Source organism: Varanus komodoensis, unplaced genomic scaffold (assembly GCF_004798865.1).
Source record: "Varanus komodoensis strain SLA01 unplaced genomic scaffold, ASM479886v1 scaffold55, whole genome shotgun sequence".
Lineage (NCBI taxonomy): Eukaryota > Metazoa > Chordata > Lepidosauria > Squamata > Varanidae > Varanus > Varanus komodoensis.
In genome coordinates this window covers 4,098,945-4,113,231 of record NW_025336157.1, presented here as the reverse complement: position 1 = coordinate 4,113,231, position 14,287 = coordinate 4,098,945, and the positions used below count along the sequence as shown (strand labels likewise).

The 14,287-nt window shown below is 55.0% G+C and overlaps 1 protein-coding gene across 1 annotated transcript in view; it reads right to left on the bottom strand.

Annotated features, from left to right (window-relative positions):
- Positions 1–3,259: 3,259 nt before the first annotated feature.
- ASH1L (ASH1 like histone lysine methyltransferase) overlaps positions 3,260–14,287 on the bottom strand; it is a 68,689-nt gene continuing 57,661 nt past the window's right edge. Inside the window, exons 20-28 of the mRNA XM_044448664.1 lie at positions 13,980–14,228; positions 13,737–13,823; positions 13,398–13,488; positions 12,175–12,313; positions 10,728–10,900; positions 9,347–9,513; positions 7,804–7,844; positions 7,158–7,450; positions 3,260–5,945 (exon numbers count right to left, since the gene is read on the bottom strand). Of these exons, the coding sequence (XP_044304599.1) occupies positions 5,854–5,945; positions 7,158–7,450; positions 7,804–7,844; positions 9,347–9,513; positions 10,728–10,900; positions 12,175–12,313; positions 13,398–13,488; positions 13,737–13,823; positions 13,980–14,228 (1,332 nt within the window). The 3' untranslated portion in view covers positions 3,260–5,853. The remainder of the gene's footprint in view (positions 5,946–7,157; positions 7,451–7,803; positions 7,845–9,346; positions 9,514–10,727; positions 10,901–12,174; positions 12,314–13,397; positions 13,489–13,736; positions 13,824–13,979; positions 14,229–14,287) is intronic.

Sequence of the window (14,287 nt, the reverse complement as noted above, 5' to 3'; positions counted from 1 at the left end):
CATGGGCAGAGAAAGATCCGCCCTCGAGCCAGAGGGGGCATGATGGTGCTCCTGCGTTTTGTGGCTAGCACTGAAGGGGCAAAATTGGGCATCCGCACTGAAGAGCAGAGAAACTCGCCAAATTTTCGCGGATGCCCAATGATGCCCCTTCAATGCTAGCCAAAAAAATGCAGGAGCACCATTATGCCCCTCTAGCTTGAGGGCGGATCTTTGCAGGTTTGAAAGTGCCCTGCGTAACTCCAGCCGGTCGCTTCTCGCTAGCCTCGCTGCCTGCATCTTATATTGGGGGTGGGGAATTTGTGGCCCTCCACATCACAGGGTTTTACAGCTCTTAATATCCCTGACTGTTGACCATGCTGACTAAGGTGATGGGGAAACCCTCGATATTTTGAGGAGGAACAAGGATCTGAATGTTTTCACCAGTGCACATGGAGATGGAGGCGCCACCTGGATTCCTTGTGGGGCACCTTGCGTCTTCCCCCCTTTCCCTGGAAAGCACTGTCCTTCCCAACAGGACACCGGCACTGGTGTAGGGAGAACAATACTGGCTGTGTGAACACGCCGAGTCCCGGGTCCAACCTCGGAGCATGAGTACATGCTCTGCAACTGGTCTGCTCCTTAAGTGGCGAATAAAGTCACAAACGGCATGGTCTCTTTTCCTAATTTGAACAGGAAATAACTTGGGTGTTTTCTTTGATTCCAAATCCAGAAAGGAAATCAGGCAAGACATTTGAAGCTTACTAAATAGAAATCGCCCTAGTCAACCCAAAGGAACTGTTTCTATGCATTGTGCTTTATTTCATGCAACTCCCCCAACCTGGAGCCCTCTGGCCTTTCTGCACTGTAACTTCCATAAACGTCGGGAAACATTTGGTCATGAATGCTGGGAGCTGTGGTCTGAGGTATCTGGAGAATATCAGGTTGAAGAAAGCTGGCATTGATAATAATGTAATGGTACCAGGCATTAGCTTAGGTGTCTTAAAAAAAGATTGGAAAGAAAGCACACCCTGTCAGTGGCTATCAGCCATGACTGTTAAATAGAAGCGCCCTATGAATCTATGAATACCAGATGAGCAAGGTAAGCAGCAGGGGCCCCGATTTCTGAGTTTCCAAGCTAGAGACGGAAAGCAGTTCAACTTTTTTAGGTAGCAGCTCTTTGATCTCTCTCAACAGGAGTTCCTTGGCACCTGTTCTGCTCTCTCTGCAGCTTTTGGCCGCCCTGTTTCTCAGCAAATGTTGAATTTCCCAGCCTGTTCAAGTACATACGGCTCTCCCTGGGAAGGGCCAATATGTCATTTAACAAGAGGGATGGAGGTGATCCATAACAGCCAAACTATTGAGGCTGAACTAAATGGTGGACATGTATATGTCCAAAATCTCCAACTAAAATACTAGCATTGGTGATCCTCAACACGGTGAAAATGGGAGAATTCTCTAATGCCAACCCTCTATCAAACCAAAAACACAGAAGGGATCAAAGATCAAAGGAAACGTAGCATTCAGATGGGGCATTTTCAACATTTGAAACAACTCCGGTTCATCACTCCAGTGCTCTGCAAATGAGAACAATGACATCTCTGTAAGATCCTGCTTTCATATGGAAGATGAAAGAGCCAGTGTGGTGTAGTGGTTAATTGCATGAGACTGGGACTCAGGCGATCCGGGTTCGAGTCCCCGCTCAGCCATGGCGCCAACTGGGTGACTGTGGGCCAGTCACAGACTCTCAGCCCAACCTACCTCACAGGGTTGTTGTTGTGGGGATAAGATGGAGGAGAATGATGTAAGCTGCCTTGAGCCCTTTGTAGGAAAAAGGCAGGCTATAAATCAAAAAATAAATCAAAGATCATTGCTCAGGCTTACCTGCACACAGTTGCGAATGCATTTAGTCTGTCAGACTTGTGCTACACCTTCCAATTCAAAACAGTTTCTGGTGAAGGATGCACACAAGGGAGATCAAAGTGCAGAACTGTTCAACGGTCCAAAGGAAGCCACACCAACACGGGAGGCCGAGCCCTGTGGGGTATTCTAACCGCCTTTGCGAGCATGACTTAGAGGGCAAAATGCGGCCCCTCCAATTCAGGAGCTTTAAGCGTCCATCTAAGCCCACCATTCTCTTCACACAGGGGCCAAGCAGCCTTCTGTTGAAAAACACAAGCAGGGCGTGAGTGCAACACTACTCTCTTGCCCATGTTCCCCAGTAACTGATGTATGCAGGCAGACTGCCTCTGTCACTGGGGAGCTGAGAAGCCTGGGACCTGGAAAGTCACCTCTTTAACGGCTGCTACGGAAATTCTTCAATTTTCTCATTTTCATTTCTATCACTGCCCAACAGCCAAAGTGGCCTGCGTAGCCACAAAAGTACAAAACCAAACAATGTTTTTGTTTTAAAGCCTCTTTTTAAAAAATTTGAACAGCCAACACTTCCTGCCTTAGTTTTCCAGAACCCGAACAAACAGTGGATATTAAAATGATTGGTGTGACGGATGCTAGTTCTAGGATTTGGTAGGCTCGACAGACCTCCCGAACCAGGAAAAGTGAGGACATGGAAACAGAATTCTCTTACTATTTTTGGATATGCCATGCAAAGTGAAGTGCCCCTTCAGGATGATGGGACCTCTGCTGTCCTAGCTGCCCCGCAGGATCTGGACCACAAGCACTGAAGTATCTCCGGCAGATGGCCACCAGATCACCCCTTAAATAGACCCAATGAGAGAGAGAGAGTTCACCACTTACCAAGGCAGTCCGCTTTCATGGCTCAGAGGTTTCTACCATTAACCCCGAATCTGCTTCCTTACCGTGTCTACCTGTCGATTCTGGTCCTGCCCCAACTATTCATGTTTTCCCTTCGCGTCAGACTCCCCTTACCCAAGCCCTTTTGCCCAGCTCTCATAAGGCTTGGTTTCCAGACTCAACGCCATGCCTGGTCACAGCACTAACATTTTAACGAGGCATCCATGACAAGGACAGAAATGATGCAGTCCCGGGGCCAAATTCAATTTCAGAGGTGGCCAAAGGCGAAACGGGTTGGGGGAACAGTCGAAGTATCAGCAAACTTTAGCTTGAAGTCTGAACTCTGGGGAAGCCTTTGAACCTTTCAGAATGGAGAACAAACCACACGATGGTTGGGAAAACACCAATGGGAGTGGAGACCACCTGGTAACGTGCGGATTTGGGATGTGGATTTGACATCAGCAGACAGGGTCGGTTGGAGCATGCAAATATATCCGTGCAAAAAAAGAAAACCCCTATAGCCGCTGAATATGAAACATGTTTTTTTTTCCATTTAATACTAGAATCTCTCAGTATTTGAGATGCAGGCCTTTTATGCAATTACATCCAATGTTAAAATTGGTAATACATAATTTACAAAGATTAACATCAAAACAATGGTCTATTTAGATATGCTCTTGTAAAAAGGAAATATATTAGCAGCATTTCTTCTCAGCAACCACACGGCCTATCCCCATGCAGACTAAAAAGAGTTCGTATCTATATTTGCAACAAATGTAGTGCTTTTTCTTCTTTTCCTGGGCTTCCATCAGCGATCAGGTAAAACGCTGCCAGTCTCCTCAAGTTAATACAAAATAACACCCCCCAACCCCCTGATTTTTTTTTTAAAAAAGTCAGTAATTTTCTACACCAGTAAGAAAACAAAACCAAAAACTTAAAAAACAAAAACAAAACAAACCCAACACAAATTCTTCGCACTTACCTAGAATTTGATTGTCTAAAAAACATTGTTTTTAGTCTTTCAACAAAAGAAAGATAAAATGGCAGAGCTAAATGTCTCACTTCTGGGCACGCTTTTCATTATTATTTTTTTCTTTAAAAAGGACTTTTCTTCCTCTCTCTCTCTCTCTTTCTCTCTTTCTTTTAGTGTTTAACACCATTTTGAGACGGCAATTTCCCCCCCGTTTTGAACTAAATGGAGCGACTTAAAGATTTTCAAACATGCAATTCCCCCACCCACCTTTTTCCTACAACACATGAGTATTTTATACTCATGGTTCTGTACAATGCCTCTCTCTACAGTAAGAAAATATTCCAAACTATTTTCTTATGTCTTTTTTTAATAAAATATTTTTCCTCAAAGGGCGTTTTCTCCTTTCCCGCCCCCCAACCCAACCCCAACCCCTCTCTTTCCCTACCCCCTCCAACTTTTTAAATCATCAGGTAACATTTGAATGGAATGAAGCCTTTTTGTTGTTGTTCCAAACTAAGATTAAAGTAAGAATTATATTGTTAACAAGAATGTACAGTTGGGACAAGCTTGGTCCGACGGGAAGGAACATGGAGAGAGAGAGCTACCAATATTGCTTGACAACCACGCAGCAAAAGAAAGGTTAAGATATATACAACTTGGCACATTTAAAAACGGGATTCTTTTATAAGGACACCTAAAACAGGACCAATAATATGCATATGAACGCCAAAGAGAGACAGAGAGCAAAGCCACATTAAAGGGCCAGTGTATGCTTAACTGCCGGCTCTCTGGGCCGAATCGCGGCCTGTGGGCTGCAGGTGACTGTGGCAGGTTCTCGCGGAGGGACGCCTTGGCCCCCCGGGCACTACCGATGACCCCAGGACCCCCAGCAGCCGAACACCGTATCGCACCGAGCAAGGAAGGTGCTCCTTCACTGCCGCCAGTGAGTTAACACTTTCTGTTTTCCACCCCCTGCCTGGATCAAGGGCAAAGAGAGACGGGAGCATAAAATACACTGTCTCTTTAAGAGACGGACGCTTTTAAGCTGTACAGGTTTTTTTTTTTCTTCCTAAAAAAAAATATTAACACACAAGAGTAGTGTTATCAGTGGATAATAGTCTACAGTTTCACAACGAATACTCGCTCAGAAATACTGCTCAACGGTTCATGTAGTGAAAGGTTATTTTTTCGTCTTTGCTGTTTGGACAGGGGTATTTTTTTGTTTTTTTTTAAATTTCCACAATACGCTGGACACACGAGAACAACAGCTTATTACAAAAAGGGAGAAGGAGGAGAAGGATTAGGAGGAGGAGGAGGAAAAGAGGGAGGAGGAGGAGGAGCAGGAGGAGGAACAAGAAAGGAAAAGAAGAAAACCCATTGGGTGGCATTAGGACTGGACTTGCTCTATAAAATTTTTCTCTGCAGCAAAAAAATTAAAAATCACTCTCTCCTGCCCGCCCCGAGTCGCAGGATGCGGAACCAAGTGCTGTGCAGCTAAGAGCTTTCTCAGGGCTTCCATACCAGTGGGGCGCCTCCGTGCGGCAGGTCCGACCGGCCTCCCACGCCCGAGGTGCCGCTCGCCCTCTGCCAGTCTTGCGCGAACCGAAGACCTCAGCGTTCCGCGTGTTCAGCCCTTCGGGGCCTGGACCCTTCCCAGCGCTGCCTTCCAACCTCCCCACTCGCCCCAGAAGTGCCGCCACGTTCGGGCCGCCGGATGCTGCCGTCGCAGGAGAAAACCGTGTACTGGGAGGACGCGCCTCCCTCCTCCTTCCGCCCCACTGCGCACCCCTTCTTCCTTCCTCTGAACGGGGACACTGGGGTGAGGGGGGGAAATAATAAATTACATTAAAATCTGACCATCTCGGACAAGTAACCACAAGGTGTCTCCTTAGTACCTTAACAGTGACAACAAGGCCGCCCGCGTTGGCCGGAGCGCAGCCGGACGGGGCGGCCCGCCCCCCAGCCCATCGTCTTAAGTGCTACAGAACCGTTTCGTCAGTCTCCTCCTGCCCCGACTCTTCCCCACACACACTCATGAGGCGCGGGAAGGTGGTAACGCCTCGACCGCCCGCCTGTCCGTCCGTCCGTCCATCCGTCCGTCAGCCTCGTGTGCGGAACTCCAGGCCGCAGCCTCTCTCCGGGGCAGAGCGTCACTTCCGGAAGCTGCTCTCCACAAGGGCCAGAGTGCGCCGCCGCAGCTTCCTCCCCGAGCCTTCCTCCAGCAGGTAGGTGACATCGATGGCTGCAACGGACAAGCGAACCCACGCCTCAGTCGTGCTCGCGCCGGGCGGCGAGCGTGCCGGGCAGCCCCGCGGGGCTTCTGCGGCAGGGGGCGAGGGCTCAGCCTTCACCCCGGAGGGGGAAGAGGCTGTGAGGGGTGCGCTCAAGCGCAGGCTGGGCCGACAGCCGGAGGGGCAGGGCTGCAAAACCGAGCACTCCGGCCTGCTCCAGCCCCCAGCCCAGCAACAAGGCCTGCAGGAAGCACTTCAGCCGTTCTAGACGGAGGAAGCCTCGCAGAAGCCGGAGAACACCAACTGCCGTGGCCCGGGCTGCTGGGGAACCCGCAGGGCCCGAGGGTCCTCACGGCAAGAGGCCCTGCACCCTGTGACAGACCGACCCCCGGCGCGTGGTGCCACCCACACCGGGAGGCTCTCTGGGCTTCAGCAGGGGGCCTCTTTGCCAGCAGCATCGGGAAATGCCAGGGAGCGAGCCCGGGACCTCAGGCACGGCCAGCAGACGCTCTACCCAGCAGGGCTCGCTTTCCGTGGGGTGCAGATCCCTCAGGGCCCCCGAGACATGCAGGGCTTCGGGGAAGACGGGGGCTTTTTGCCATCAACGCCAGCAGCAACAGAGCCTTTTCATCCCGGGTGCCTGGCATGGAAGCCACAGGAACACCGAGAGGCCGACGCCGTGCCGCTTCGGGCCAAAGGGTCCCGTGAGCCGACGGAAGGGCCGTGCCTGCCGGGGGCCAGGGCAGGCGGGCCGTGCTGCCGCAGTGCCTACGGGAGCCCCGCTACGAGTCGCACCCACGCTGGCGAGAGCGGGTGGGAAGACGCGTGCCGTGGCCGCGTTCCCCCAGAGCCATTCGTCATGTGCCCCGCGGCTCATTCTGGCAATGCATGGCAGCTGCCGGGGACCCGTGCCGGGCGTGATGCTCGCCCGGCCAACGGGGGCGCGGTTCTTCCTCTCGCGAGCAGCTCAGGGGGCTGCCACGGGTCTCCCTCCTCCCCAGCGAGGCGGGCCGGGCCGTGAGTCTGCGCCCGACCCCGGGGACCCCACGGAGCTTCACGGCTGGGTGGGGGTTGAGCCCGGGCCGGGCGATCCTGGGGCAGCACGCTAATCATGAAGCCTCACTCATGGACGCCCTTGCAGCCGAACCGACCCCCAGGAAGGCCGGATGCCCCGATCCGCCACACGGACGTCGCTCGGGGAGCCGCAGAGGGCTGCCTCTCACCATTTTTCCCTGGGATTTTCTCTAGGAGGGTCAGGAGGATTTGGTTGAGCCGCTCGCGCTGCATGTGCCGGCGTTCCTCAGGGGTGCAGGGCCGCCTCGCGACGGGGCTGCTCTCCTCCGCCTTCTTGTCCACCTCGCCGCTTTCCCCCTTCTCGGGCTCCTCCAAGCTGGGCGCCTGCTCACCGGGGGGCCGCTCCTGCCCCGCCACGCCGTCCTCCATGAGGGGAAGCGGGTCCTCCTCCTGGCCGAGGTCTTTGTTCTGGGACTTGGAACGGTCGGACTTCCACGACGACCTGGGGGAGGCGGATCGGGACGGATGAGCCGCAGGGAGCCTCGCAGGCGAGGGGGCTGCGCCCTCGGTGGTGTGAGGGGGGCTGAAGGAGCAGGGAGCCCCACCCTTTGGATAGAGAGTTGGGGGCTGTGGCAGCAGAAGGGTCCCCCAGCGGCAGTGTGGTGGGGAGGGCATTCAGTGCTGCCCAGCCCGCTTGGCCTCCCCACCCCAGCTGGGGAACGACCGCGGTGCGTTCGCACTGCCCGGACAAGGACGGGGCAAAGAAAGCTGTAGAAGCAAGATCCTTCCCGTTTTGCCCACCCTGCTCCCCAAAAGCCCTGCAGGAAAAGAGCGCCGAGCAGTGAAGGGACTCACCTGCCTCCATTCCTCTTATAGTTGTCCGGTACATAATGAGGCTGCGATGGGGAAAGAAGAGCAGAGAGTTAAAACCGTGGGAGAGCCCTAGGGACACAGAGGTAAAGCCCTAGCTCTCACTTTGCTAGGGAGGGCCGGTCAGGATGGATGCCCAGAGAGCTGCTGCCGGCCAGCGTAGACAAAACCGAACCGGACGGGCCGACAGGGCAGCTTGCTTGAACTCCGCTCGCTCATCGGCAGAAGGGCGAGGAAGCATTATGCGTGACGGAACCGGGGAAAGTCGTGTCATTGCGTGGATGGGGACAGGAGACCTGCCCACTGTGGGGCTGAGGCAGCCCCGTCCCTCTGCCAAACACGCGCCAGGTTTTCAGAGAAAAGGGGCAAAGATTATGGGGAGGCCTGTGTGGCCACGGTGCCCCCAAGTCCGCATGACGAACTGCGGGCGAAGCACCCTGGGAAATAAACTGTGGGGCCTCGACAAGGCGAGGAAAAGGTTTGCGCCAGGTTGCGCTTTGTTCCTGCCACTTCGGGGAAGGAGAAAGGGTAGCTCTGAGGTCGGGGGCCCTGCTCAGACCTTCGGCGTCTCTGCCAGCATCACTTCCACGCGCTCACACTGGTCGTTGCAGCTTCAAGGAAAAAGCGTCGGGGTTTCTCCCTTGCTTTGTCAGCACCACTGTCCGCTTACCATCGTTATCACAAACTGTCCAGCCAACCGAGGATTTAGAGTTTCATCTCCCTTTTTAAACAATTACGTGGATTTAAATAATACAGGGGAAATGTGACAGCGCTCTGATCAGTCAGGAATAATTTTAACACCCGTCAGTGTTTCTTTCCTATTTAAGCAAAAAATCAGGTCTAAATTCGGCCAGGAGGAAGTCCTTGCCTCAAAGGGGGCAACTTGATAGAGAGACTGCCGCCTCCCTTGTCTATAAAGGGAATTATTTCTATTAAAGTGCAAAGCCTCGTGCTGCGTGAGGGGCTACCACACACAAGCTGCCTATTAGTTCCTGAGCCACATGCAGGGTTTGGTTGCCAACATACAAACAGTTAAGCCACCTGGGGCTGGGAAGTGAGCAGCCCGCTCTGGCCTATGCACAGCCAGCCGACCCAGCAGTCCTCTGAGAAAGTTCTGCTTTAATTCCAGCACTGACAGAACATCGCCCTTTTGGCCGCAGTGCCCGCTCTCCAGAACCCCCTTTCCGGGCAGTTTGGGGGCAGAAAATGGGGCAAGCTTAAATACCTCCTGAAAACGCACCCATTTGTATGCAGGCTTGGCCAATGGAATCGCCATGCTGTGCCATTTGATTTTTAATGGCTTTTTTAAAGATTTGTTTTGTTATGATTGTTCATTACTGTGTTTTGTCATATGAAGCGGCATGCAAACAGTATCATTAAATAAATTTGCCATGACCCCCTTTTAAAATAATGCAGGAAGAAGTCTGCCCGGTTCTGCACAAGAGGCAGGGTGTCCTTGCGCCGGGGCCCCACGGTGGCTACCCCTGGTGTGCGGAGCGGGCAGGGGCCGGTCACGGGGGCAGCATACCGAGAAGTCCCTCTTCGGTGTCAACCTTTTGGGGAAGTGGTCGAAGGCGTAGGACTTGGTGCACACCGGATACCGATTTCGGTGGATCTTGTAGAAGAGGTGGGCTGATTTGTCGAGGCGGTAATCACAGATGTACACGTCCTGTTCCTTCGCCCCCTTTGGCCTTCCTGTGGGCGGCAGCACCAAAGAGACAACGTCGCAGGAGACTGAAAGCGAAGACTGGGCCTCGGCGGTCCAAAGCCTGCTCTGCGGGGGGGGGGGGATTCCGGCCCTGCCAAGCAGCTGCGGTCAGGTGTGCAAAGACACTTGCCGTGCGTGTGCAGCTGTGGCGTCTCCCAACTGCCCATCTCAGACAGCCGTCCCTGGACTAACAGTCTGCTCAGAGCTAAAGCACCCCTTTTCATCTTTTAAAAACGGACCCGGATCTCAGTCTTTCCTGCCCCTACCCACAAAAAACGGTTTGAAGTGTGAAAGGGGATCCGCAGCAGAGCCGATGGCTCGGCCTTCCGCACGAGTTGTGCTCCTGGCAATTCTGGCTGCAGGCTCACCTGGCGGAACAGCTCAGCCTTGGCTGGGGTGCAGACGCTGCTGTGAGCTGCATCTGCCCACCCCCCCAACCTCTCCGCCTCAGACATCCTTTTACAACCCTCTCCCATGGGCTACCCTGAGGGGTCTTCAAAGCCCCGAATAGATCCACATCTCCCTGAATCCCAGGCACTCCGACCCACACCCAGCTCACTTAGTTTGGATGTCCCCTGGCTGCTGCAGTCTGACTTTTGAGATGAGGCAAGCAGAACGGCTGGGGGCACACGACATCTGTGGCAGGAGCAGCCCCTCGAGGCTGGGGGAGCCTTTAATGATTCCATTGGTTTATTTCTGGCTGCGTGTGCCTGAATTTATTCTTTTATTTAAAACTTTTCTAGACTGTCCCTTACTGCAGTCTCAGGACGGTTTAACGATAAGACAGTACAAAACAAAACAAAACAAAACAAAACAAAACAAAACAAAACAAAACAAAACAAAACACAGCGTCCTCATAGAATTTCCGACCAACAATAAAACCGCAATTAAAACAATCAAACCTTAAAACACTGGGAGAATAAAAAGGTTTTAGCCTGGCGCCGAAAAGAATATAGCGTCAGTGCCAGGCGAACCTCTCTGGGGAGCGAATTCCACAATCGGGGTGCCCCCGCAGAGAAGGCCTTCTCCCTAATCTCCTTCAGGGGAGGCACCCCACCCAGAGAAGGCCTCTGCCCAGATCTTCAGGCGCAGGCAGGTGCCTATGGAAGGAGACGCCCCTTCAGGCCCCCAGCAGCGCTGATCCCAAGCAGGAGCGACTGGGAGCAGCTGGCCGGCCCGACAGCCGGCGCCCTCGACTTGCCTTTGCAGTAGGTGTAGAGGTCCAGCACGCAGCAGGTGCCCACCACGGCCTCCAGGGGGATGATCTCGTACAGGGGCACCCGGAAGAGTTCGTTGTGGTAGAACTTCCGGGAGGGGGAGTGGTGTGTTTCGTGCGGACGGAAGTAGTGGTGGCCGAAGGCGAAGCGCTCCTCCCTGGACAAGGGGGAAAGAGAGGCGGGGAGTATTCCCCACACAGCCGTGCCACAGACCTCCCACTGCCCCACGCAGGCTCCACCGCTTCTAGGGGGCGCCCCCTTTCACAGTGCAGGCAGCGACCTTGACAAGCTGGCTTTCAGAATGCGCAGAGGGCTGTGTGCATGTGTGGGTTTTGTTTTCCTCTTCAGCACGGAAGGCACCCCAGGAAAACTCACCCAGCAACCCGCAAACATGGGTTGATCTCCATATGAATTGGGTTTTCCCCCCTCTTCTTCTCATGCCCCCACAAGAATAATTACGTGGGTCCAGAGGCAGGCTTTCATTCATTCATTTTACTGCTAAAGGGGCTTAAGCTTTTTATGTTTGCAATACGGTCAAACCTCGACTTTTGTGGGTTTAACTTTTGTGAATTTGATTATTTGCAAGCTTGCCTTCAATAATTAAATGGTGTTTTTTTTTAGTTTTGCGGCCTATGACACTAGACTAGAAAATGTAAAGAAAACCGGGGACTGTGCACTAAGGAAGCCCTCTCAACTGGGTACCTTCCAGATGCCTTGGACTGCAGTTCCCATCAGCCCCAGCCAGCAGGGCCGATGAGTGCAGCGATGAGAATTGTAGTCCGAAACATCTGCAGGCATCAGAGCGGGGGAAAAGCTGCCGTGACGCACTTGCAGTGCTTTTAAAATGCTGCTTGAGCGTGAACTGGCTGGCTTGGACACGGCTGTGCAGGTTTAAGATGCTGTGGTCGTTCAGGTCAAACTGAAGCGCATCAGTTTTGCATTGTGTGTCTCCTTGGGGAGACCAAGTCCCCAACTAATTCAAAAGACATTTTGGCAGAGCGGGGAGCCTCGTCTCTTGCGGACGGTCCTGTTTCCTTGGGGGTTAATCTGTTGGGGCCACCAGGCAAGAAAGAGCATGACCAGAGCCCAACGCTGGTGGGGCTGCCCCTCTTTCCCTCCCCGCTTCATCCGCAAGGCAGCACGGGGAGGGTCAGGCCGCTCGCTCCAGACACCTGAACTGCCTGCTTCCGAGTGCGGCAGGTGCCCCACCTCTGCCCTAAGGGGGACGGGAGAAGGACAGCACCCAAGTGTTCGGCCTCCTGCACTGCATGTGGGAATCTTGGGGTTTTGTGAGCTGCCGCCAACCCTCCAGGCCCACCTGGGCTCCGACAGAGCCGGCGCTGCCTGTCTCCACTAGTCCTTGAACAAGGCTGAGAACCCTTCAAGATCCGTGCACGGTCCCCGGCGGGTCAGAAAGGGGATGGAGCTTACTTCTCGTTCTTCCAGAGCTTCTCGATGCGGAAGATGTCGAGTCTCTCTCGGTTGATGTGGGACAGCAGGCGGTACGACTGCCGGACGGGGTGGCCATCTGGGGTCCTTCGGCTGTCTCTCATCAGGTACACGCAGTCCCCTGTCAACAGAAAGCCCGTAAGAACGGCCTCTTCGCCCTGCGCGTGGGGCAGATTTGCAGAGTCCTGGAAAACCGGAGGGGAGGAGCGCCCTGTGGAAGAGTGGCGGCCTCGGTCCCAGCAGCCGGATCGCTCGGGGCCCTCGTGGTCCTGCGTCCTGTCCCTATGCCTAGAAGCCCACAGGCAGGGAATGTCGTCCGTCGCCAGGCACGCCCCTCTGATCCTTCAGCAGGAGGCTGCCCTTGAGCAGGGAGGTTCCGTTTAACTGTCATTTCCTGCATTTCTGATCCGAGTCTTCCTATATGCTCAGAGCGGCACTAACCACTCAGGAAAGGGAGGCATCAGAGGCTTTGGGGTAACTCGAGAAACAGCCGTAAGGAAGGGCCACCCCTGAGTTGCCCCGTAAGAACTCAAAGGCATGAGGCGGGGAAGAACAGGGTGGGAAAACACGGAGAACCTGGTGCAAGGGGGGTAAGAACCACACTGGCTGGGTGGGGAAGATGGATGGGGAGACACATAGATATAAAAAGTGTAGATGGAAGCATCACGTTGCCTGGATGGGTCACTGAAAAGCTGATTTCAAATATCTTCAGGGTTGGAGCGGAGACGTGCCCACAGCGCTCAGTGGAAAGCTCCCAAGGCAGCCAGGATCGGGACCAAGGGAACCCCACCCCCACCAGGCCCCTGAGGGCTAAGCATGTTCAGTGGGCACAGAATGAGGATTCTGGGGGCTGCGGGGGCAAGTCAGAAGCACTCCGCCCCGAAACGCTGCTGCTGGTGGGGACCCGCTCGTTAAGGTGAGCAAGCGCGGGCAGAACTCTGTGTCTGCTAACGCCTGCCCGCCCCCTGCACGCCCCCTAAACATGGCCACGCCACAGAGAGCACAGAAGGAGCCTCGAGGGTCACCAGAGAAGGCTGACTGAGTCAGGTGTAGAGGCGGCTTCATATTTACCTTCCTTCAGGTACCCTCGGCAGTGAGAGAGGCTGGCCGAAGCACCTTGATAAACTGGGCAGAGAGGTAAGAGGTGGCCCCAAAGCCCCTCCTGGCCGTTTCTCACTGAGTCCCCCGAGAGGACAGACACCCACCTTGGCGCAGTAACAGATCGTCCCGTAACAGGCAGATGAAATAAACGCAGCCGGGCTGGGCGTAGTGAGGCCGGGGGATCATCGGCACCTCCTAGAAAAGGCGGCACAGAGCAACGCGCGGTGAAGCTCCGCTCCTCGTCCCGGCCTGCAAGCCCCTGGCGGGATCCCGTTCCACGGAAGGGGTGGGGAATGCCGGCAGCCGCGCCTTGCCTTGGCAGGGCGGGAAGGACGCCGCTGGAACAGCCTGGCGTTTTTACCCCCGAGATCGGAGAGCGGGCTGACCCAGGGGGAGTGCCGGAGGCGTGGAAGGGCCAGTTCCGGGCCCCGGAGGCGGCTTACCCTGTCCACCGTGCGAGGGTCACACTGCTCGCACAAGTAGTGCTCGACGTCGGCGTTCAGCCCCATGCAGTCACAGTGCTGCCAAACCTGCGGGGGAGGCGAGGCGGCGGGTCAGGGAATGGGGGGGGGGCGTCTCTCCCGCCGAGCCTCGAGGGCGAGCGCCGGACGTGCGCCTTGCGCCAGGACGACGGGGCGGCCTCGCCCGAGCGCGCCCCCCCCCGCGACGCGCCCCACGGCCCTCACCATGCACTTGTCGCACTGGATCATGAGCCCCTCGTCCTTGTACAGGCCGCAGATGCAGCGGATCACGTCCTCGTCCTTCTCGTGCCCGCTCTCCTTCTCGCACATGGAGGTCTCGCTGCTGTCGGCCTCGCTCGCCGTCTCCCCCACGATCTCGTCGATCTGGGCGGCGGCCTCGTGGCGGGCGCTGTAGTACGCCTTCCGCAGCCGGCAGACGTCCCGTCCGATGGGAGACTTCCTGCCGTAGTATTTCTGAGCGCAGACAACGGGGCGGCGGCTCACTCCGGGCTTGCTTCCTGGAGCTTTCCCCC